The sequence below is a fragment of the Euwallacea fornicatus genome, chromosome 8 (genome assembly GCF_040115645.1).
Source record: "Euwallacea fornicatus isolate EFF26 chromosome 8, ASM4011564v1, whole genome shotgun sequence".
In the NCBI taxonomy this organism is placed as follows: Eukaryota; Metazoa; Arthropoda; class Insecta; order Coleoptera; family Curculionidae; genus Euwallacea; species Euwallacea fornicatus.
This window is the reverse complement of record NC_089548.1, coordinates 559,487-584,590: the sequence shown is the minus strand read 5'-3', so window position 1 is coordinate 584,590 and position 25,104 is coordinate 559,487. Positions and strand designations below refer to the sequence as shown.

The 25,104-nt window shown below is 32.3% G+C and overlaps 5 protein-coding genes across 6 annotated transcripts; 3 read left to right on the top strand and 2 right to left on the bottom strand.

Annotated features, from left to right (window-relative positions):
- The first annotated feature begins 5 nt into the window (after positions 1-5).
- On the top strand, positions 6-19,474 carry LOC136340832 (uncharacterized). The gene is made up of 5 exons (XM_066285223.1): positions 6-319; positions 379-413; positions 14,741-14,967; positions 17,780-17,949; positions 18,508-19,474. The coding sequence occupies exons 1-5, from the start codon at positions 139-141 to the stop codon at positions 18,819-18,821; spliced, it is 927 nt and encodes a 308-aa protein (XP_066141320.1). The 5' UTR covers positions 6-138; the 3' UTR covers positions 18,822-19,474.
- LOC136340830 (uncharacterized) lies at positions 400-1,718 on the top strand. The gene is made up of 2 exons (XM_066285218.1): positions 400-465; positions 524-1,718. Exon 2 carries the CDS (start codon positions 561-563, stop codon positions 1,590-1,592), a length of 1,032 nt encoding a protein of 343 aa, XP_066141315.1. The 5' UTR covers positions 400-465; positions 524-560; the 3' UTR covers positions 1,593-1,718.
- Positions 4,262-24,770, bottom strand: LOC136340817 (medium-chain acyl-CoA ligase ACSF2, mitochondrial-like). 2 transcript variants are annotated; one of them, XM_066285182.1, is made up of 10 exons: positions 24,472-24,770; positions 21,797-22,097; positions 21,520-21,740; positions 21,348-21,465; positions 21,023-21,267; positions 20,590-20,755; positions 20,400-20,528; positions 20,216-20,343; positions 20,017-20,158; positions 4,262-4,492 (listed from the first exon to the last, which is right to left on the bottom strand). In XM_066285182.1, the coding sequence occupies exons 1-10, from the start codon at positions 24,519-24,521 to the stop codon at positions 4,481-4,483; spliced, it is 1,512 nt and encodes a 503-aa protein (XP_066141279.1). In that variant the 5' UTR covers positions 24,522-24,770; the 3' UTR covers positions 4,262-4,480. The 2 variants fall into 2 exon arrangements, with proteins under 2 accessions (XP_066141279.1, XP_066141278.1); XM_066285181.1 differs by lacking the exon at positions 4,262-4,492 and adding an exon at positions 18,847-19,964 and having other exon boundaries at positions 24,472-24,769.
- On the top strand, positions 6,242-14,576 carry LOC136340833 (uncharacterized). The gene is made up of 4 exons (XM_066285224.1): positions 6,242-6,492; positions 7,891-8,207; positions 12,080-12,249; positions 12,436-14,576. Exons 1-4 carry the CDS (start codon positions 6,367-6,369, stop codon positions 12,729-12,731), a joined length of 909 nt encoding a protein of 302 aa, XP_066141321.1. The 5' UTR covers positions 6,242-6,366; the 3' UTR covers positions 12,732-14,576.
- On the bottom strand, positions 22,159-24,336 carry LOC136340828 (uncharacterized). Its single transcript, XM_066285215.1, has one exon. The coding sequence runs from the start codon at positions 23,695-23,697 to the stop codon at positions 22,615-22,617; it is 1,083 nt and encodes a 360-aa protein (XP_066141312.1). The 5' UTR covers positions 23,698-24,336; the 3' UTR covers positions 22,159-22,614.
- Positions 24,771-25,104: the final 334 nt, after the last annotated feature.

Sequence of the window (25,104 nt, the reverse complement as noted above, 5' to 3'; positions counted from 1 at the left end):
ATGTCAATTTGCTCGAAGACATTGTGTAAAGAGAAACCAAGATAGCGTCTAACGCTGACAGTTATAACTCGTTAAACGTTACAAAGGACATATATCCTTTTATTTCTGATTAGACTCGTCTAACGTGTTATTCAACTAATGGAAGAAATGAAAATTACTTTATTGCTTGGTTTAGTTAACCTCTACTTAGTATGCACGCAAACTAAAAGTCAGGCGGTAATAAGGTCATCATATGATAATGGAAAGTTAACGTTAAATGAATCTGGTTTCGGTCTCATACAGAATTCAAATGATCCGCCAAGAGGGATGAATGTATCAGGTGGGCATTTTTTACTATTAATCTATACAATATACTTAAAAATTAATTTCTTATTCTAGCATATAAGCTTAAGAACAAATGGAGCAACACCACAGTAAGAATAATTTGTCGAAGACTGCCTCCTTACATAAATGATGATTACACTGGTATTGAGCAAATCATTCTGAAAATTATATTGGACTATTTAGGAATTCAAAACTTTAGTCGTATCGAAAGTACCATATACCAGTATGAAAAGAATATGGAAACAGGAAACTATACCAATCCTGCCTTTCTATCGCTGCAATTCAACGAAGCTGATATTGCTGTTGGTGCCTTTCACCCTACTGTGAACACATATAATGATTTTGAAGGCTCCATTATTTATATCATGGATAAGCTTGCTATGGTCCTTCCTAATGTGCTAACAGAGGAAACAGTCTGGTCTAGAGTGAAGCAGATATATTCATGGAAATTTTTCCTTGTTTGCTTGCTATGCTTGTCTTTAATTTTATTAATTATTTATTATTTCTTTAACCCCACTAGAATGTCTTTTTCAACTACTGCCGCGTTGCAACTCCACTGGTTCTTTCAGATCATCATTGAATCATCAATTCATCGCCTACATAAATTCTGCAATTTCCGTTTAGTAATGATTTCTCTTCTAAGTTTCTGCCTTATACATTCTACTGCTTTCAAAAATACCTTACAAATGATCTACTTTAATGAGAAGTATTCTGTGAGTACAACCGAAGAGAACCTAAATTTGTATGTACCCTATCCACCACCATTCGCAGGTTCGAGTACAAAACCGCTCAATGATAGTTACACAAATTTGATAAGGAGGGTGCAGGTCTGTACAAATGTAATAAAATGCCTCGATCGCATTGCAGTTTTCAAAGATCATGAGATGCTGTTTCTGGCAACTCCTGTAATTTATTCTATTCCCAAGTATTACGTTGATAAATGGACTTATCAACCTCTTCTAGTAATAGATCGCATTTTTCAGCTGATGCCGATTCACATGCTCGTTCGAAAGAACTATTCTGCGTTTCAAGATATAAACGTGGTGCTGAGGCGTCTTTTAGAAAACGGAATTATACAACTAGAAATAACCAAGATACGGTGGACGTGGCATTTACAAATCAGCAAATTAAAAACTAAATTGAAGAGTCGAGTGCTCAGCGTTGAGCATTTAGAATTTATTTTCTTAATATGGAGCCTTGGACTTAGTCTGGGAATTTCAGTGTTTATTGTAGAAATAGCAGTTCAGTATATCCGTAAAAATAAATAAAATATTCTTTTATTAACGAAAGTTTCATACTTGTTTTTAAAAATATTTGTAGACCATCTACGTATGAGATGTGACAGTATTATTTTCAGTTCGCAAATACACGCGATAAAGCTATTTGACGGTATGATCGGGGGAAAATGAAAGGTTCCAATGGGGTGTTAAAAAAAAAACGGGCGAAGCTATATATAGCAGTTACTTATGAATGCATTTTGCAAAAACTAAAAACCGTATAATATGATATTTTTCAGACTACTAAGTATCGTCATAGTTGATTTTTAAAACAAAACTTCTTCTGCTTCAGAGCAACCTCAGAATTTTAAGTAGAATTCCATGTTTTTTGACATTTTTTTATAGAAAATAAAATAATAGACAATAATAAACAATAGAATTCCTTCTTAAATAAGAAGAGGCTATCGGCCTACGTGGCCTTTCTGCCCATGTTGGTATTTACAAGTGTTATAATGATAGTAATCTTAGTCTCAAAAACAGTATCATCCACAACAATCACCCCAAAACCACCAGCACCAATCACACCCAGTAGACCAACCAACATCCAACCTTCACAGCACCGAACAAAAGTGTAAGCATATCAGGCACATCAAACATCCCACATCTAGTCTGTCTTAGTAGTGTTCAATCAGAGTTGTGCCCGGTGTGAGGTAACGTGAGTTTCTAGTCTGTCGGTCAATGCACAGTCCAACAACGATAACCCAGTTTTTCTCTTTGTCTTTCCACTTTTTTTGTATTTGTAATAGTCTGTCTGAAATTTTTGTCATGTTAGTTTTTTCGTATAGCGCTTCGTTGGAAGGGTATAGAAAATATTTTTCTGCATTTTATATATTGGGTTGCTCGATAATTAATGTCGTATTTTTTATGTTTTTTCAAAGTGAATATACTTATATTAATAATAAATATTAATCGATGATGTAGTGGCCATCTTGGTGGATGACCGTTTGCCATCTTTCGGCAAGTTGGAAAATTCGGCGTTCGAAAAAGCCTTGATTTTTAGAAGTAAAAAATTGATTTAACTCATTTTTAACGGCTTGATCAGAATCGAAATTTTTACCATTCAAATGATTTTAAAGAGAACGAAACAAATAATAATCTGATGGCGCCAAGTCGGGGCTATATGGTGGATGAGGTATCAGTTCCCAATTTAGTTCCAATCATTTTTGACGCGTTATTAAAGACGTATGGGGTCTAACGTGATCATGATGGAACAGTACCCCTTTGCGATTGGCGAGTTCAGGAAGTTTTCTTTTGATTTCTTCGTTCAATTTCGATAGCTGACAACAGTAAACATTCGAATCAATAGTTTGGTTTCTCGGAAGCAGTTCAAAATAAAGAATACCCTTGTAGTCCCACCACACAGATAGCAAAATCTTCTTTTGATGAATATTGGCTTTGGACGTGGATTGCGCAGGTTTATCTTGTTTGGTCCATGATCGTTTTCGGACTACGTTATCGTAGACAATCCATTTTTCATCACCCGTTATGACTCTTTTTAGAAGTGGGTTGTTTTAGTTATGATTCAGCAAAGAATCGCATATGATAATGCGATGGATGAGGTGAATTTCTTTCAATTCGTGAGGAACCCAAATATCCAATTTGCTAACGCACCCAAGCTTTTTTAAATGCAGAAAAACGGTTGAATTCGATATGTTCAACTTTTCTGCTATCTCTCGAGTTGTCATACGCCGATTAGCTTCGATTAAGGCCTTTATTTTATCGTTATCAATGGTGATTGGGCGTCCAGTGTGTGGTGCATCTTGGACATTAAAATTTCCAGAACGAAAGCGAGAAAACCAACGCTGGCATTGGCGTTCAGTAAGGCAGTTCTCACCATAAACTCCACACAATTTCTTCTGAGCTTGTACTGCATTTTTGTCCTTTCGAAAGTAAAATAATAAAATGTGTCGTTAATGCTCACTTTGATTGTCCATCTTCAACTTAAATTTTAAACAACTTCTTGTTTGCTAATCACGTTGAATTTTCGATCAAAAAAAGTCTAAAACATAACCTTTAAAATGGCATATGATAATATAAGCGACGAGATCACTATTACTGGATATATATAAATTAAGCCATCTATGAGAATAAAATGATATTAATTATCGAACAACCCAATAATATATAAGAAGTTAATTTTAAAACAATATTTAACTGAAAAAAATTGCGAGATTTGAACAATATAAGTTATGTAACTATCTGTATCATTATGGGGGCACCTGCGTTATTTTGTGGTCATCTGCATTTCATTCTATCTCATCTTATTATATCGTCTTGCACGAAGACTCCTGGTGCCATGAAAAAGTTACTTCCATATGATATCTAGAGAGAAGAAACAAGATAAAGCCGCCCTTAACTCTTGATACCACATCATTCTGCCTTGTAATTTTATGTGAGCAGTTATGACGCAAGTGTGATTATTGCAAATTACTTCTCTAGAAAATATTTTTCTGAATCTGATGAAATATGACAAGTTAATGTTGTAAACAAAGTAATGTAATGTAAACAATGTTAAACTAAAAACAATTTTTAAAAACTGATAAATTTTATTTTTTTCAGCATATTGGCTTGAATATTACAAATAGGCTTTTTGTTCTGCATTTAACAACGTATTTATCAACAGTTTACATAAAATATTATTTTAAAAAATACTGCCTACCATCATATTATACACATAACTGGCATCTTCCGCTTACACCATGCGTAGCATTTGTGATAGCATTTGATGTAATTTCCTGGAAGGAATTTATAATTTTTTGTTTTAAAATATCAACATTTTCTGGCTGGGTGACTTTTATTTTGAAAGTAGTCCCATTGCTCAAAAATCTAGCGGAGAAAGGCCCGGTCAACGAGCTGGTCAACGGGCTGGACTGTTGGTCTTATTCATTTTCCTGAAATCAAATATTTAACCATTCAATATTTATCCTGGCATTATAAGGTGTCGCATCATATTGTTGAAAATAAATTCCGTTTAATTGCGCAAGACGTAAATTGTCCAGGAAATCATCAATGTGACCATCCGAAAAAAAATACACAACAAACATTGGAGCTAAATCTTTCGTGACAATTCTTTTCTATTAGAAATCAGAAATTTTCTTAGCTTCAATGTCGATGAATATTTCTATTGAAAATTCGATTATTGTTGAATGTGCGTTTGTGAGACCAAATAAGTTTTGCTTGCAAAAGTGAAGCAGCTTACAGATTGTCAAGGAAATGATTACAGAATAGAATTCCTCGATTGGAATCATTGACTTTCAAAGTTGCAGTTTTTTAAAAATGGAAGTATGGTATTTGAGTTTCTTAAAAACTCTTTGAACTTTATTTTTGAACGGATTTAATGCCTTATTAATTTCTTTTTCTGATGTGTTTCGATTCTCTTCAAAACTAAACAATACATTTGAGTTCTATATTTTTATCAAAGTTTTGCTATTATTTTTTCGTCTTTTTAAAATATCCATTCGTTGTATCTATCTAGCGTCGTAAGTTGTTCCTTAAACGTTTAAATTTATTACCATTAGGTACTTCTGTATTAGGAAAACAGATAAAACAAAATCGTACTACTCCACCGGAGTTCGTATTGCTTTGGAAATAAGCCTTAATCATATGTGCCAAATTACTGTTTATTTTTAAATAATTTGAACTAAAATTGGCACTTATCAATTGTCGCTAATAACAATACTAATAACTATTTTTAATGTACTTGATTTACCATAGTAGCACTTGTAGCATAAATGCTTACAAAATCATGAGAAAGAATGATATGACTCTAAGAGTTAAAGTCAGCTCTAGCTTGTCTCTTCCCTCTAGGTATCATATAGGAGTAACTTTTTCATGGTTCCAGGTGTCTTCGTACAAGATGATATAATAATCGTACAAGATAATAAAAGATAATAATAAGATGAGATAGAATGAAATGCAGATGACCACAAAATAACGCAGGTGTCCCCATAATGATACAGATAGTTACATAACTCATATTGTTCAAATCTTAAATATTTTTTTAGTTAAAAATTGTTTTAACACTAACTTGTTATACATTATTAAATTTAGAAAAATATTTTCTTTAAAAAAATGTAAAGTTTTATTTGGAAGTCTGAAATTGACATTTGAAGCAGAAGCAGTTGAATTTAAAAAAATCAATTTTCACGTCATTTAGGGGTCCGAAAAATATAATTTTATTTAATTTTTAGGTCGACAAAATCCGTTTATAAATAAATGAGCTGTAGCTTCGCTTGTTTTTCTTTTGATACCCTGTATATTTTATTTAATTTCTCTCGGTTCTTCCATATAAAACAATATTTTTCCTTTAAGCCACTTTTTAGAATGCTGGTAATAGTTATCTGACATACAGCTGGTGTATTTCTTTAATATTTAACCCGGTACATTAAAGTTTGTAGATAATTATTCAAATAGTCTGTATCTATACAATGATTTCAATATTCCAACATTTCCTACCAGGCTACATCCATTGATGAAAATAGCCGTAAATGACATGTACAACTTTAAGATTACTGCTAACGACCATATTTAATTAAATAAATTAACTTGGATTAAGCTAACAGGACACGTAAGAGCTCCAACCCACAAAACAAATGGGAACGAGCTTTTACCACTTAATTTTTCAATAATCTTAATAATTCCATACTGTCTTCTGAACCCAGCAGCATTAATCACTACTGTTTTGAACGGGATAGTAAGAAGTGTGGGCTTTCCTGAGAGTTAGTGCAAAATATATTTCATTGTTTATTTTGTTATATTTAACATTATGCGTGCTTTTTTGTGCATTTTTCTGGTTGCCCTTTGTGAGGGTGAGTGCTTTGGGGGCGCTTATGATAGTTCCAATTATTTTTGTAAAGAAATGACTCGACAAACAATGATAGATATTCCTCAGGTAATTTAGTGATAGTTAGTTTTCGATCCGTATGGGTGGTAGCACAACAACAAACCCGTTCGGATTTTTTCCCATGGTACTCTACTAAATGTTTAAAATCACTTGTCGAATGAAGTGTCAATTATTTTCTATTTTATCATAAACAAGTGAAAAAATAGAAACCTTTTTCGCTGATTCATGGAAAATTGATCTTATTTATCCACTCAATCACTTTTTCCCCAATTTGAGAAATTCATTAAAAAAAAATTACTGAAATTTTCATGGTTAAGCGTTTTGTAAAATATTAAATTTGGTTGTTAAGGTGACCCCAGGCCTCATAAACTGCTAGAGATGGATAGAAAAACGTATTTTAAAGTGTGTTGCCCAAATAAACACTGGTCCTAATTTTACTAATTCCAAATAATATCTGAAAAACAAATATGCACAGAAAAAGGTGAAATAGGTACCATCATGGGATAAACCGTTCAATTATCAACCGAAAGTGTCTTTTTTCATGACTTGCTAAATATTCGATATTCGAGTTATCTATGCGCTAAATATATAAAATAATATACCTCGTTATATAAAATGCTTTATTCCAAGTTAGCTAAATTGTTAGTTAACATAAATTTGTATTCGGTGGTCAACATTCAATTATTGTCAGTAACACGGTAAACATACATGTTACCTACTTTATTCTACAGGTATTATAATCTGTGAAAAACAGGTGAAACAAGTTAATTTGAAAATTTGCATTTTTTTGAAAAGTATCATTCCGATAAACAACTAATCAGGTATTAAAAGTTTTTGGTTTAAAGGTTTCATTTAAATTAACCTTTCAGGAATACAGCTACCAAATTCATTCTAACTATAAAATATTACATATAAATATTATAATTTTTTACACAGTTTTTAACATAATGTTTTAAAAATTTGGATAGAAGGTAACACAGCTTGGATCGTTATTTGCGAACCGATCGACGATCTGAGAGTCGAATTGTTATTAGTGGTTCGTATACCAAAAAGGAACCTCGAAAGTTTACATTTTTTATACTAAATATAAGACATTTATACAGGAAGAGGTTTAACATGATTATCTCCACATAAAGGTACATTCACCTATTCGTTTTGTTTCATTTCCATTCTAAAAATTTCCTCTATTCTAGTTTATTATTTGTCGGCTTTTTAGTGTAATGAAAATCACTAATTATTATCGACCTTTGAAATCATTTTTGTTCATTTACCGTGAGAACTTTGTTATATACTTGTGTGAACGAGCAGGCTCAAAGCTATGCATTTGCCATCAATTATTTTCACTACAAATAAAAATATAAATTATTTATATTTCACACTTTAAATAAACAGTAAGTTGATTCACTAATGTTCCCTCTTATAAATTCTTATTTATTTCCTTTTTAGTTGGAAGGTATATGGTACCTAATAGAAAAGATAATTCACACCGAAGAGAGACATTTGCACTTGAATTTAACGACATGTCCGATCATCCATATTGCTGAGGACCGTGATATTTATTCCACACTCAACCCTTTATATGGGCTTGGTACTACCTTATATGGATCTGCATATCCTCATAACATACAATACGGTCAGTATCGACAACCAGACCAATATGGACAGTACGGAAGTAATCACCAGCCCAGCAGAAATCCAACAGATCCAAAAGCCACTTTCAGTAGTGAACAAGATTTCATTAAACAAACGGAGGAATATGATCAGTAAGTTATGTCACGTTATTGGAAAGGATCGTACCTACTTTAATATTCTTTAACTTATGAAATGGTTACCGACTATTCAATTTCAAAGTTAAAATGTTTCTAAGTTTTGAACCAGACAATAAGAGCTTGAAATAGTTGTTTTTAGCACATGCACTCCCACACCAGACAGGGCGTAGGGAATGCTAGCTCTAACAATTAAAGTAAGTTGGGACGCATCATAATCTTGATATTTATCAAAGATTTAAAGTAAATAATTGTTAATATGCCTGAATGACTTATATTTTTAAAAATTTTATATATACAGTGTGACCCACATAAGAGCGGGACACCCCTGTAAAATTTTTATTTGTGGTCCGTTTTTGATTATTTTTTTTATATTTTGTAAAGCATCAAAAACTCTAGTTTGTGAGAAGTTTTTGTTGTGCTCACTTAAAATCCAAGACCCACTTTGCTTCTTTTTTATGCCGAAGATTCAAGAAAAGATATTAGGGATTTTTTAATTTTAAATTTAACTATAATAATATCTTTAAAATATTTCAAAATGGTTGTATCTCAAATTTCGTTGAAAAATATTGATTAATAAAAAAGTTATTGAACAATAAAATTTTAAATTTACTAAATCATCCACATCTTTATTAATAAAGATTTTTGGTCAACTTGGCTGAGAAATCCCTCCTTTTTTTGATTGAAGAAATAGTTCAAATATGAATAATTAATTAACTTTAAGGGAAAAAATTGAAATAGTGCGTCTTTCTGGTGATAATGACCGAAGTGTGCGGGAAGTAACTAGAATATTGAACGTAAAATATCCTAATCAACGTCCTATTACTAAAAGTACAGTGAATTGAATAAATCGTACATTTAATGAAACTGGAGCCGTTGACAGATATTTACTAAACACCAAACGTCCGGGAAATAGAAATCAAAAATTATCGGTTCATTTTTTCTTAAAGGCAATATGAATTCTGCAAGTTTTTTAGAACTATTAAAAAATGAATTAACCGATGCGATTGATGATCTTCCACTATTATACGCACATAACATGTATTTTCAACTTGATGGAAGTCCTATTCATAACGCGAGAATTGTTCGGGAATGGTTAAATACAAACTTTCCTAACCAATGGATCGGACGGAATAGTCCATTAATACAATGGCCACCCAGATCGTCCGATCTGACCCCATTAGATATTTTTCTGTGGGGTACTCTTGGGCAAAAAGTATATAAAAACCGCCCCAGAAATAGAGAAGAACTGTGCATGAGGGTGAGACGCGCCTGTGAAGAGATAACTCCCCTATTTCTTAGGAAAGTAATGTGGAATACTAGAAGAAGATACGAGAAATGTATCCAGTTGAACGGTGGCTTAATCGAAGCAAACGCTTTTTAAAATCAAGTAAATATCTTTTTGTTATAATTTTTTCCACATTAAATGATTGAATATTTTACAGGGGTCTCCTGCTCTAAAGTGGATCAAATTTAATTGTTCAATAACTTTTCTATTAATTAATATTTTTCAACGAAATTTGAGATACAATCATTTTGAAATATTCTAAAGATATTATTATAGTTAAATTTAAAATTTAAAAATCCTTAATGTCTTTTCTTGAATTTTCGGCATGAAAAAGAAGCAAAGTGGGTCTTGGATTTTAAGTGAGCACAACAAAAACTTCTCACAAACTTGAGTTTTTGATGCTTTACAAAATATAAAAAAAATAATCAAAAACGGACCACAAATAAAAATTTTACAGGGGTGTCCCGCTCTTATGTGGGTCACACTGTATATACAGGGTGAGTCAGGAGGATCGTGCCAAACTTCAGGAGTGTTGTACATGAAAAATAAATGTAAAAAAACTCAAATGTTGTTATCCGATTTTCGTTTGTTTACAAGTTATAGCGTAAATAATTTTTTTAACTAGGATTCTATTTATCATAAACGTATCTTTCCTGCACGTTGGATTGGTCGTGGTGGCCCTATTAGTTGGCCTCCAAGGTCTCCAGACCTCACACCACTAGACTATTGTTTGTGGGGTTGGTTTAAAACTGAAATGTACAGAGTAAAAGTGGACACTCAAGATGCACTAATCCAACGCATTAGAAATGCTGCAGCTGCTATTAAAGAAAGACATGAAACAATCAGGAGCGCAACGAATGCTCTTCATAGACGAAGCCGAAAATGTTTAGAAGTTAATGGCAATATTTTTGAACATTTACTATGATATCCAAACGTTAATTTATGGAATTTCTTATGAAATTTATAAATTTTTTACATTTTGTTTTAATTTTATTTACGCTATAACTTGTAAACAAACGAAAATCGGATAACAACATTTGAGTTTTTTTACATTTATTTTTCATGTACAAGACGCTCCTGAAGTTTGGCACGATCCTCCCGACTCACCCTGTATATAAGCAATTAGTAAAAACTAATTTGACGAAATTATTGTTGAACATCAAAAGTGATAAAACTTTAGAAATATTGCATATTATGCTTGACAACTATACAGGGTAATCGTTTGAAAACTAAACACTCGCAGTTCAGAACTGCTAAGAAAATTTATCAAAAAGCGCTTGGAGACGTAAAACTTATTTTTGAAGAAACATTTTAGATTAATTCCGACTTCTTTATCTGCAACCCCCTTAAGCGGGAGAGGGTTCATTCTCAAAATCTTAATCGGAAGAGGTCGTGTAACATCTCATTTTGAAACATTCGTAAATTCAGTTAAATACGTTTACTTATTTTACTTGTTTCACTTTATTACGGTAAATTGTATGATATTTTCTTTATCTTATTGTTATTACGCTAAAAAGGCTTTTTTTCTAAGTACTAGCAAAAGAAGAGTCATGCTTTTTTTATCATTGATCCGGAAATGTAACTTGGGTACGTTTTAGTATTAAAAATATCGACAAAAGACGAGGAACACTATTTTCTTTTGTTATCCATTTTAAGTGTACATAATAGGATTGAAACTAATGTAATAAGTATGGTATACTCAATTGCTGAAAAGGTGCAAATCATTTCACTTTTACTTGGGAACAATTAAAGTGCTAATAAAACGATACAATTTTTTATGAATTACATCAAAACCATTCACGTTACGTTAATCGCAAATGGGTCTTGTAGTTCGTACAAAAATTTCGTAAAAATGGGTCGGTAAGAAACTAAATGCGTGTGATTCCTTAAAAGTTATCGTTTACAAAAATTTGTTAATTTACGTCTTAGAATTCAAATAGAATTAGAGATTTAAAATCAATAACAGAAGCAACACTGGATAATTCTATAAAAGAGTTCAAGAAACGACTGAGCTATTGCTATATTGTTACTGGTAGCCAATTCGAACATTTATTGTAAGAATTTCAATTTTGTTTGATGTAATAGAGAGTTACTTTATATTGTATCTAATAATTTTATTTTTTAAGGAAACTGTAGATCCAGAGTTGTGAGTATACCATTTATCTCGCATTGACCTACTGTTCGTTTGATACAATACAATGGGGTACCTTTCTCTTTAAAAATAAAAAATTAGTATGAGTAGCTGGGTGAGGATGAAAAATTTGAGCATCGAAAAAACTAGATTAAATCTTTTATTTATAAAATTATACCTGTTCAAGCATTTTAAAAAAATATCAGGTTTATGATAGTTATAAACCTGTTGCAATCATTTTTACAAGCGCTGTATAGTTGTTAGAGCTCGTACTATGGAAGATTTTTTACATTAAGGAATATCACCTTAATTTGTAGCACCAAAAGCAAACTCATCTATTCTACCACAGTAAAAACTCAACTACTGAAAATTAAAGTTATCTCCGTAGACCACGCATTACACATCTTCACTACGATATCTCTTCCATAAGCATCATTTCATGAATTTCAGACGTACCACTTACGATTATAAGAGACGCAAAGGCATGCAGTCTGAATACAACCTATTCGGGATGAAACGTTTAAAAATTCACATGAGCGACGGAAGTAGTACTTTTGATCAACGTTTAAAATATAACAGCAGTGATTCCGGATTTTGGATCATATCTGGACCAGAAGAAGGTAAGGAATCCTCATCTGTATGGACATTCCTAAAAAAATTCGGCTTATTCAAGTTAGTTTAGCTTTTAAAAGTTTAAAATATGGTCCGCATATTTGAACATGTTCTACGAGCTTTACCATGAATTCATAATCATTAAATTCGTTGTAGTTAAGCGAACAGTTTAAAGCACACAAATCTTCTTACAGGAACTCAGGAAAACACCAGACACTTTGCCGGTATCATACAGGTCATAAAGGCTGTGGGCAATCATTTAGTCCTAACTACCTGCAAATCATCCAGAGAAATAAAAGAACTATACACAATGATACTATCAAGGGAAAACTATTTAGATAATTGGGACATTAACAGAGTTCATTTGCAGCTCATACAACAAGGTCAAAGAACAAATTTTATTGAAAAAACTTGCAATAGTGCTAGTTTTAGCGAAGCTAACTTTCATTTCCTTAGTTTAATTTTTATGTTTCTGTACTCTGCCTCTTGAGGATAGTTTTATATGAGCAAATAGGTGTGGGCTTTTCTTATTGAAACCGAAATGTTTAAGGTAACTAATTATTATCAAATTGATTTCATATAGTGGCAATTATATATAATATACAGGGTGTCCCACAAGTGTTTCATTATATTTCAGTGGGTAATAGTACATTGAAAAATAATATGACTCCCTATATAAACCATATTCCAATAATGCTTCATTAAGAAGATACAGGGTGTTAAACTTAAAACACACCTGGAATATTTCAACGTATCAGAGTATCAATGAACAGGCGAGCTCAATTATGTATTGAACAAAATGGCCACCAATTTGAACAATTTCTATAATGTTATAGCAAATAAATAATATTTAAAACAAACTTAATATTATTAAAACCATTTAGAGAATATCGTGCATATAGACGGTATTCAATTTTTTACTGGCAAACGATACGTCGGACGAAAAAGAGTCAAGTGAGCATTTTTCTTCTAAATGAAATTAAACTTCAAAAAATAATTTTTATTTTGATAAAAAGCAGTGGCGCACCATGTTTTTCTTTAAAAATGTGCTGAGAGGTGTCCGTACGCACGTCACTGGTGAAACGAAAAATAGCCCTTTTGCATAAATAAATGCGTCTACATTAACTCTCAAAACATGCCAAATTTCACTTACATATCTCAAACGGTTTTGAATATATCAATAAAAGTTAGATTTTTTAAGTCAAGTTTAACACCCTGTATCTGCTTAATGAAGCATTATTGGAATATGGTTTATATAGGGAGTCATATTATTTTTCAATGTACTATTACCCACTGAAATATAATGAAACACTTGTGGGACACCCTGTATATAATTTTACTATAACTCCTTGTGTTCAAGAATTGAATGTGATCATTCCGATTTGATTTTCCAGTAATCCACTACAACAAAATGTACGTATTATTATTAATGTATGTACATTGATAGTTACCTAATTTACGTGTAGTACATTTTTAACGTTTTTTCTAGAAATAAAGCTATTAATCTTGTTAAATGCTAATAAACTATTAATTTTATGCTACTGAATCGATTGAGTCAAAAGAAGTTTCATAAAGCCGTAAAAATGACTCTATCCCTTTCTTATCAGGGAAGGATTATAAAGATTGCAACCTTGAGTACAAGTGAAATCTCAAATTCCCTATATAAAAAACTATTATGTATTTCCATATTGCAACTGGGAACTAAATGCAGTAGTATGCCTGTTATCCTGTCATTGTATTAACATGTTCAATTTGTTTTCCAGATATAGATAGGTATTTATCCGTTACGTTTAGCGCATTATATCCTTATAGTAAAAAATTTGTAAATACACAGTCATTTACATGTAAAACGCAATGCCATTCATTAGAATTAAGATGAAAAATGTATTTTATTTAAAAGATAGAAAATTGAAAAGGTTTTCATATACAGGGTATCTCTTTTAAGTGCGGTCATTACTGTTATCTTCCAATTCGGTGAAAGATGCAAATTTAACAGAGGAAAAAGCTCCTATTTTTTAAGCTTTTAATATGCCGTAAACAGTGTTGCTGAATTGTTTTTCGCTTGGGAGAGTTTAGACAAATGCAAAATTGGTCTTAATTTTCAATCAATAGTATTTCAAAAACAAGTAATTGTATCAAAGGTTTTCCTTGTATTATCTTTTTTCAAATTTCAACGCTGTTTTTTTACGTAAAGACGGTATGAGCATTCACATCTTTTATTTGTTTCAGACGTTTTCTTACTTCAAGAACAGTATTATGTTTTTATCACTTTTTGTATATTAGAAAGTGCAAATTCGCAAGCATATAATTAATAATAAAAATCAAAAAGTAACAATATTTTTATTTACTTTTTCAGATTTCCCATAATTGTAATTTTCCACGCTTCAATCGAGGTGTTACCTCTAGAATCTTCTTGGGACAACCTGTATATAGTACCCTTATACTATAATTAAATTTAATAATAAAGCATCACTTTATACTTTTACTATCAATTTCCAGATGCAAGGAATTTGGTATTTGCTGCAGAAAATTAATCACACTGACCAAGCACGATATTCGGCAAGAAATAAAGACTGCCCTATAATACACATATCGAAGTATGAAAAGGAAATTGAATTTGAAGAACCTACGAAAAATGCCTATGATCTGCAGAACGGGGTTAGATACACTGAAGATCAATGGCGAATTCAGGACTTTGATAAAGAGTTCTCGGACGACAGGAACAGGTGAGATTAGAGATTAGCTGTAATTTCCATTATAGAATGCAGAATAGCATATAGGAGTTTTCGACATGTTTTTACATTGATTTGAGTATTCTTAATTAATAACAAACATATAGAATTTTGTAACAAAAGGCTGAACTACTTCAATTAATCTCTATACGAGACTTCATTAAAATGTAGCCATTGCAAAAGGAATAATATAAACAAACTTTTAAAGAGGTTCATTTTGATATCCTGTATTTCGAAAACTGTCAATATTTTGATTTAGGTATGTCCGGTTAAATAATCGATTTTCGACTTCAGGAGTGAGTAATTGGGTATCTATTACAATACAGGGTGGCCCAATGAAAAGGAGTCACCCTGGGTATTTATTGTACTCTGGTGTGTGGAGAAATTTTGCGAAACATGCCGTTCCATTTTTCTTCAGGGGAAATGTTTTAACATACATTTGACGCCTAAACTCGCAACCTCGTAAGAAAGAGCGTCATAACCTCTCAAATTTGAGTAACGAAGAAAGCTCACATGACACCTAATTATAAAGATCTTACAGCCTTTTTTACAATAATCTAGAAGTTAAATTCACCTTTAAAATACGGAAATCAAAAATTTATTTAAATTAAATGTTCGAATTGATTTCTATTTCTTTCTATACAAAAATATATACGTGATTCAAAGATTCCACGTATATTTCAGGATATGTAGTTATTTCAAAGAAAATTTAATTAATTTTTTTCTTACGCAGGCCATTTGAAATTTGTTATATATGTATTTACAGTAATGGACAAAAGGATATAAACAAATAACTTTTGGGAAAAATTCTTATTTCCAGGACTCTTATTAAAACCGGGTTATTTATAAAGTTGCCTGGCAATGGGTTCGTCTTGAAACACAAACCCTAATTTTTCAATCATTTCAATTTAATAACATAAAATTTATTTATTCAATATTAAACGGACAAAAGTATATAGACAAACCGGAAATTTCTTAATTAAAAGGTTATTCTTAATTCATATATTAACAAAACATTGTTTTTTCTTAAAGTTCATCCTAATATTTCCTGGAATACCCATTATTGGAAATTACCGCTTGGCATCGTCTAGGCGTTGACTCCAAAAGTTTGTTTATGTAGTCCACATCGATATTTTTCCATGTTTCCTCCAACTGTGTATAGAGTTCATTCTTATTGGGGGAGTGTTTGCTTCCAACCAGTCTTTTAAGATGCTCCCACATATTCTCAATCGAATTTAAATCCGGAGACTGCGATGGCCATTGTAAAATGCGAATTTTTTCATCTAACAAGTATTGTTTTGCCAACCTAGAAGTGTGTTTCGGGTCATTATCTTGTTGGAAGGTGGATCGTAGAGGCATATAATCTTCCATATAAGGTAACAAGACATCTTTTAGTATATCCCTATATATGAATCTATCCATGATGCCCTCAATGCGATGCAACGGACCCATCCCAAATCCCGAGAAACATCCCCACAGCATAACAGACCCACCTCCATGCTTAACAGTGGACAACATGTATTTGGGATCCATTCTCTTGCCACATGGACGCCGCACATAATTGATCCCATCAGTTCCATGCAAATTAAACTTGGATTCATCGGAAAAGCACACTCTTTTCCAATCGTGGAAGGTCCAGTAGAGATGATTGCGAGCAAATTCGAGTCGGGCCTTCCGGTTCTTCTTACTAAGCAATGGCTTTTTGATGGGACGACGTGCAAATAAATTAAGATCGTTCAACCTTCGTTTTATGGTCTTAGTTGAAGCACTGGATACTCCTTCAGCGGTAAATTCATTTTTAATTTGCCTTGGTGTTTTAAATGGATCTTTGGAAGAAATTATTTTAATCAAACGAATGGTCCTAGGTTGAAGTTTCCTACGTCGACCAGTTCGAAGAGCAACTTCTACGGATCCCTTTTGTTTAAATTTATTGATAATAGCCCAAACTGTCTTCCGCTTCAAGTTTAAGCTTTTTGCGATGTCTATTTGTCGAAAACCATTATTAGACAGCTCTATAATTTTTGTTCTGATTTCAAAAGGCACTTGAGAACCGCGGGGCATTGTGGAACTTAAATTTTAAAAAAATTGAGACAATTTTAATATTGTTTATTCAACAAATAAACGACTTGAACTGCCAGTCTATATACTTTTGTTCAAGCAAAAAACTATATTATTGTATTAAATATTTATTGCTATACAAAAAAATATAAACATTTTGAAAGTATTATTAGTTTTACCTGCCCATATTATTTACCAAATAAGGAAGGTAAAATTAAATTATCTAGTAAATATTTATAAAGAGTTTCATTTGTCTATATACTTTTGTCCATTACTGTACTTGTTACGATATATGTATTTCCTAAATAAAAAGTATGGAAAGTTAGCACAAATTGTATCACTCCATTTCAAGTGACAGGTATATTGAGAGGTATGATATATCTCACCACGTATGTTTTATATACAATTCCCATTACATAGTCATAGGGTTAATTAAATAATTTCAGATATAAAAGTGTGTTCAGGTCTGCGGGTGAATTCACAATCAGGGTGAATTCACAATCAGGATAAATTAATTCTGAATTATGTATTCTGGTAGAAAATATTTTTATATTGGACTAAATTTTCAAAACTATATATTGTTAACATCATTTTGAACCGACAAATCCTTCAATTTGTCAATAATAAACTTATTGCATGGCATTATTAAGAGACAGTTTGACAACTTCTATTCAACTTGTTTAAGGCATTTAATTTTTCGGCTATAGCTTCGGTTAATACATTATATGTTTCAAAGTTTTTTTTTTAGAGATGCGAGTAAATATAAAGAAAGAGAAAGATATCCTCTGTATATTACTCATCTGTATGATACGCGATATCTAAGAGTCTATTGGGATGAAGGTATTCACAGTACAGAGTACAGATTAAGATATAGTATGTACCAACCTGGATTTTGGATGACTGACCAAACTGATCAAGGTATTTTAATCTCTATATCTAGGGTGTCCACTTAACAGCTCTTTAAATTTTTGTAAGTGTATTTATGATTTTATGGCAAAATCAATTATGGGGATGTATATGAGACTAGTAAAGATATATTTTAAAATTAGTGGCAACCCTACAGGGCGTCCCAAAAAGTGAGGCGTCATAAAGTGTAATTATTTTCAATGGCACCGCCTGTATTGTTTCGCGTGATAGAATTCTTTCTTCAGCTTGTGTTGGTTTCAAGCTTTTTTTATACTATGATGCAGTGACTCGAAGTTATGACGATCCAAAAGAAAAGAAATTTTAGACGTTTACAGTGTCTCATAAAAAAATTAATATCTCAATTATCTTAACCTAGATATTAATCATTTTTGAACTGATTCTCCTATAAGATGATATTAAGATTGTTACTAATTTTAAAATTTACCTTTATTAGTCTCATATACGTCCTCCTAATTATTTTTTTAATGAAATCGCAAATTCGTAGGAGCCCGAAGAGTTGTTAAGTGGACATCCTGTATTTATATCATTTTCCCAATTTCGTAATTTCAGATGATAATCAATCAAAAACATTCTTTTATGGAGGCATCCAGGTTATAAAAGCAGTAGGAAATCACTTGGTTTTATTATTTTGCGATACACATTTAAGTATCGATAAGAAGATATTCACTTTGATTTTGACCAAGGAAAAATATTTAGAAAAACGAATAATTCACAATATTCACAAGCAACTTCAAAAGCAGGGCTTATTGGTTAATGCAATTGAAAACAGTTGCAGTTCATCGTCAACAAATCGTTACGACATAAATTTGTTATTTATCAGCATTATAAGTGTAATTTATTTTAGTGTAGAAAATGTTGTGTAAATAATTGAAACTATATGTACATATATATATACAGGGTGGTCCAATAAGAGCGCCGCGGACGATTACGGCTTTATTAATGGTTTTGACGAAAAATTGTTTTTACACTTATATGTACGACCTTATAAGGCACATTTTAAAAATATTGTCATTTATACGGGGTGTGCAAAAAAAGCTACAATGCAAACTTACGTTTTTTTTTTAAATCTAACACCTTATATTTTTTTAATATTTGAAATTAGAAGAAAAAAATAGTAAAAGTTTGTATAACACTCAATAAGTCTAAAATAAATACTTCTTGAGCAAATTAAACAAATGCAAAAATGTAACCATGGAAACGAATCCAAGGTATACCCTGACAGTACTTGTTATTTAAAATGAAACAAAGCCTCATTTTATTAGAAACGGTTATAGACAGATATAGGACATATTAGTATCACTTGAAAGGGTATTAAATAGTGATACAATTGAATACATAAAAAGGTATACATTCCATTTGAAATAAGCAAGATACTCTAAATCGTAAGTGCGTAATATGTAATCAATATTTTTGCTCACCCTGTATATAAAATTTCAAGAGAACTATTTTTAACTTATAGAAGTATCTGTTGTTAAGACGTACCGGTTAAAAAACGATAATTAATTCATTCATTTCACGTAAACATTTTTTTTTCTTGACCCTTGCATATTTTTTCCACAGTAAAGAATGTTAAGAAAAACGGGTATAAAAAACACAAGAAGTTTTATAGCTTAATAGCATGACATACGTACGTTATACGCGATCAGATCTCTTCCATAGCTGTTAGGTTGCTAGGAAAGTTATTAAGGTTTTGCAGTTATGAACGAAACTATTCTGCTATAGAGAAAGCGACTTCAACAAAGCACATTCGTCATACTTCCATATATATAACTTTATTGATTATTTTTTGACTTTTTTAGATAATGAACAAGTTTGAATTTCTGTATTTTTCCTGAAGCCGTCTTTGGAAACATATCCACAATTTCTAGGCGTGTTGGAATTTTAAACTGTGCTAATTTTCCTTTACAATAGGACACGATGTCGTTTAAATCCGTAGAATGTTTTTCTTTTACTCGCAGAACCGCGCAAACTTCTTCCCCAAGTCGCTCATGAGGAAGGCCGACAACCTGAATGTTCACATGAGTCATTTAATCTTCAAAAGTATCTATATTTTTTTACCTGAGATTCCAAAATGTTTGGATGAGTATTTAGAATATCTTCTACTTCTTTTGGAAATATGTTCTCCCCTCCTCTTATTATAACGTCCTTTAACCTTCCTACAATCTTACCATAACCATTGTCTTCCAACACGAACTGATCTCTACAATGAGACGAAATATCAAAACGAATAAAAGTAATAAAAATACGAATATTTTACCCGGTATGTAACCATCTATTAGGGTCTATAAGTTCTTGAGTTTTCTCTTCGTTATTATAGTAACCCAAAGTTGTTAAATAGCCTCTTATCAAAAGTTCGCCAGGAGTTCCTTTTGGAACCGTTTTTCCCTAAAATTCCTTTATTTAATCGGTTGGCGTTAACATGTTACAAGAGCGAGGAGTACTTCTGCATCCACCACTTTAGCTTCCAAGTGGTCGCCAATATGCCCAACCGTTGCTGTTGAGTGATACTCGTCATCATCGAACATCGAGTTGAATACTACACAGGTAGTTTCGGATAATCCATATATTGACTGAAGATTAAATAATTTCTGTTAAGTTAATACATCAAAGGCTCAGATGTTTTCATCAAACCTTAACTTTCTTTAATTTTAAAACATGTTTCATTTCATGAAATAGATGCGGTGAGCAAGGTGCTCCACCACTGACGGCAATTTCGGGATTGATGTCTTCGTTTCTAACTTTTTGTCTGTTTATTAAGTCTACGTACATCGTAGGTGTTCCGTAAATAATACTGCACCTTAAACATTTGCAAATAATGATAGATTCGTTATGAGCTTGCTCATTTGCGAAGCCTGGTAATTAGAAAATTATTTTATAGTAGGAATAATAAGTACCGGTCGTTTGAAGCAACAAAATATAATTTTGAGATAAGATAATTAGAAATTTTAGAAAGATGAGATAATTATAATTAAATAGTCAAATGAGCATATTAGCCCTAATTGCACTAAAATGTTGAAATTGCACTTACCGGTCATCTTACAATTCTTCTTAAAAATTTACTTACTTTTCGTCTCTAATTGCATCCAAAGACTTATCAGGACTATGGCCAGATGCAGGTAAAACCAGCGTGGCTCCAAAATTTAAACAACCTCCAACGGTCACCACAGTTCCAAATACATGGAAAAATGGCACTTGAACACAAATCACATGATGTTTTCTGTCCAGTTCGTTACGTTTTCCAACGAAATAGGAATTATTAACTATCTGAAAATGGCTTTGAACGGGAACTTTTGGGATTCCAGTAGTACCCTAAAACTAAATCACAATATAGATTATTCAGAGATTAAACAATTTATATATAGAAAAAACTTTGATACTTTGGCAATTACCGATGTAAATTGCATATGACAAACTTGGTCAGGATCTATGGATTCTTGATATTCTTGAATTTTCTCGATTTCGCCCTGCGAAGCAAGACTTTCTATCTCTTTATACTGGAATGCACCTCTTAGAATAAAAAATGCAAATTATTTGTAATGTAAACTAAAATCAAGGTAATACTTTAAATTTTCTTCACTTATTACAATAACGCTCCTCAGTGTGGGAATTGCTTTACTTTGCAGTTTTCCACGAGGACAATCGGGTAACTCTGGACAAATCTCCACAAGATGTTTATAATAATCTTGAGATTTAAAATTGCGAGGGCATACAATGGCACTGAGCTGCACTGAGTTTATTAGTGTCCTAATCTCTTTCGGCAGATAGGCAGGATTAAGATTGACCTAAAAATTAGCAAGCGTCAGTTCCTTTTCAGTATTTCTAAGACAACTGTCACTACCAATATATATCCCCCGCGAGCACATGCCATATCAGTAATAAACCATTCAATCAAATTAGGGGCCCAAATTCCAATTCGGTCTCCAGGGTGAAGGCCAATGGATCTGAACCCAGCGGCCAGCTTATCTGCCTGAATTAGTACTTCTTGAAATGTTATTGTTTGGTTTTGCGATCTAGAGATGACTGCGGGTCGGTTCTTATACGTTTCTGCTGCTTGCTCTAATAGCTTTCCGATAGTGAGAGACCGCAGTGAGTCTTTTCCTGGATAATGAACATAACTGAGGTTTCGATATAGTCGTGCTCTAAAATAAAAAAAAAAAAAATGAATTAAACGTTAAATTAGTTATTATACAGGGTGTCCGGATACTCCGTGTACAACGCTCTATCAGATATAGTACAACTCATAATAAGTCGATTTAACTAGATTTGCCTTAGTACAAAAGTTGATAATAACGGAGCTACAGGGTGTCAAAGTTGAAAAAGGAAATCAGATTTTCTTTCATATCTTTTGACTTCTTCAAACTAATTTCACGAAATTTTGTATTCAGGGGTTTTTTGGGATGAGAAATTCAAATTTATAAACGATTTTGATGTATCTTCTAGAGGGCACCACAAGCGACCATTAGGACACTTTTAAACCGTCAAAACTTTTTTCTGCCACAGTGTATGTCAATTTCGAATAGAAAAATCTTTTACCCTATCTTTTCTGCTTAAAAAAGGTATACTTGTTAAATGTCGCTAAAGCCAACTGTTTAAAAGATATTTGCAATTTTATTAATAGATGCAATTTTTATTTCAAAGCATTTTATTACAAACATTTCATAGCAAATGCTCAAAATGCGCACCATTTTCTTGCATACACAAATTAATTCTTTTCAAAAAATTAAAGTGCATTCTCTGCATAACTTCTGGCCTATTTCTCACATCGTTAACTGCATTGAAAATTCTATTATGTAACTCTTGAATATGATCAATTGATGTCGAATAAACTTTTGATTTCAAAAAACCCCACAAAAAAAAGTCACATGGCGTCAAGTCTGGGGATCGTGGAGGCCATTGTACTGGAGCGTCATTTCCCCTTCCAATCCATCTCCTAGGAAATGTATTATTTAAATATTGTCTAACATTGAGGGTATAATGTGGAGGCGCCCCATCTTGCATGAACCACATGCCATCACGAATTAATAACGGTATGTTCTCCAACAAGTCCGGTAAAGTTTCATGAAGAAAGTGCAAATAACTTTGTCCATTTAATCGATTTGGCATCACAACAGGCCCAAGAATAATATTGCCTATTATTCCGGTCCATACATTAACTTTGAATGTATGTTGATGATGAACTACTTTGAGGGCGTGCGGATTTTCATTACTATAAACATGTTCATTGTGAACGTTAGTTATGCCGGATCTAGAAAAGCAAGCTTCGTCGGTGAAGAGAATTTTTTTACTGAAGTTCGGATTATGGACTTGCTGATTTTGAATAAAATGACAAAAAGCTAAACGACTTCCAAGATCGATCGGTAAAAGATCTTGTACTTTTTGGATATGGAAAGGGTATAATAATTCTTCTTTCAAAACTTCGTGAATTGTACTTTTGGGAACTGCTAAGTTGTCTTGTAAACGTCTGGTACTAATTCTCGGATCTTCTTCGACTCTATTTAAAATAGCTTCTTCATTACCTGTTGTCCTAGTTGTCCGGATTCGACCCCCGTCGATTCTTTTCGGTTGAAAACTTCCATTTTCACGGAGTCGCCTTTCAATATTTGCAAACGTTTGATGATTGGGTGTTCGACGATTTGGAAATTTTTCGTGATAAACTCGAACACTTTCCCGGCCGTTTTTATTGCAAAATCCATAAACCAATAACATGTCAACTTGCTCATTATAGGTGTAAGTATTCATTGTGAAAAAGCGATAGTTATTGACTTGATAAAACTTCAGTATTCTAATAACGTCAAAAAGAAACTAAGACGTGCAGTGTTATTTTCATTTGTTTACTTAAACGTCTTCAGGGAAACAACAAAAAACCTAAGTTACAATACAAATAAAATGGTGCGCATTTTGAGCATTTGCTATGAAATGTTTGTAATAAAATGCTTTGAAATAAAAATTGCATCTATTAATAAAATTGCAAATATCTTTTAAACAGTTGGCTTTAGCGACATTTAACAAGTATACCTTTTTTAAGCAGAAAAGATAGGGTAAAAGATTTTTCTATTCGAAATTGACATACACTGTGGCAGAAAAAAGTTTTGACGGTTTAAAAGTGTCCTAATGGTCGCTTGTGGTGCCCTCTAGAAGATACATCAAAATCGTTTATAAATTTGAATTTCTCATCCCAAAAAACCCCTGAATACAAAATTTCGTGAAATTAGTTTGAAGAAGTCAAAAGATATGAAAGAAAATCTGATTTCCTTTTTCAACTTTGACACCCTGTAGCTCCGTTATTATCAACTTTTGTACTAAGGCAAATCTAGTTAAATCGACTTATTATGAGTTGTACTATATCTGATAGAGCGTTGTACACGGAGTATCCGGACACCCTGTAGAACGTTCGTAAAGCAACATATGTGCGCTTATCGCACAGAAATTAAAAATATTATCTATAATGATGTTTCAGTAATAAATAGGAGAACCCTTAGCTAGATATTTACTAGTTAACATGTTTCGACTTACTTTTGGAAAACCATTCGATGCAACAATTTTCTTTTCAAAATAAACCACATTTTTTCCCCGCTTGACTTCAATCTAATATCTGTTGCCGTGGAACTGAATCAGATTAATGGTAGGAGATTTAATTAACTGTATTATCATTATCAACAGGCATTTATTTTGTCGATAAGCCGAATGAAAGATGGCACCTAATACACTTAATAAAGATATAGTAGGTACTAGTTAAGTTAGTATTAAAATATTTGTTAATTAAAACTGTAATTTAGATTTAAACTACTGAGTACACAATACCGAATAAGTTTTTAAAGTCATCGGAATTGTTTACAGCATGCATGCAGATGACGTTGCCAAATAGAGAGTAGACACTCGTTACATCTCATACATAGTTTGACTAACTTAAAATTTTACGCTATAGTTAAGTATGGAAAATTGGTATGATATGGCACACGAGAATAAATTATGTTTTCTTGTGTGCGTTTTATGTAATAAATTGAGTTTTTTGGCCGGTTAAAAAGAAAGCAATAATTAAGGTTATCGAATATCTAGATAGAAAGTAACGGTTACCGGGTATTTACCTCGTTGCTCCCGAAAACTGCCTAATACTTACATATGTACGTTGTAGATTTAGTAGTTCAT

Coding starts and splice junctions, on each gene's coding strand:
- LOC136340832 (XM_066285223.1), top strand. CDS start 139: ATGGAAGAAATGAAAATTACTTTATTGCTTGGTTTAGTTAACCTCTAC. Junction 414..14,740: donor ACAAATGGAGCAACACCACA/GTAAGAATAATT, acceptor ATCAATTTCCAG/ATGCAAGGAATTTGGTATTT. Junction 17,950..18,507: donor GACTGACCAAACTGATCAAG/GTATTTTAATCT, acceptor TCGTAATTTCAG/ATGATAATCAATCAAAAACA.
- LOC136340833 (XM_066285224.1), top strand. CDS start 6,367: ATGCGTGCTTTTTTGTGCATTTTTCTGGTTGCCCTTTGTGAGGGTGAG. Junction 8,208..12,079: donor CAAACGGAGGAATATGATCA/GTAAGTTATGTC, acceptor CATGAATTTCAG/ACGTACCACTTACGATTATA. Junction 12,250..12,435: donor CATATCTGGACCAGAAGAAG/GTAAGGAATCCT, acceptor ATCTTCTTACAG/GAACTCAGGAAAACACCAGA.
- LOC136340828 (XM_066285215.1), bottom strand. CDS start 23,697: ATGAATACTTACACCTATAATGAGCAAGTTGACATGTTATTGGTTTAT.
- LOC136340817 (XM_066285181.1), bottom strand. CDS start 24,521: ATGTGGTTTATTTTGAAAAGAAAATTGTTGCATCGAATGGTTTTCCAA. Junction 22,098..24,471: donor CATCGAATGGTTTTCCAAAA/GTAAGTCGAAAC, acceptor TTTTTATTTTAG/AGCACGACTATATCGAAACC. Junction 20,344..20,399: donor CTAAAGTGGTGGATGCAGAA/GTACTCCTCGCT, acceptor AAGGAATTTTAG/GGAAAAACGGTTCCAAAAGG.
- LOC136340830 (XM_066285218.1), top strand. CDS start 561: ATGGAAACAGGAAACTATACCAATCCTGCCTTTCTATCGCTGCAATTC.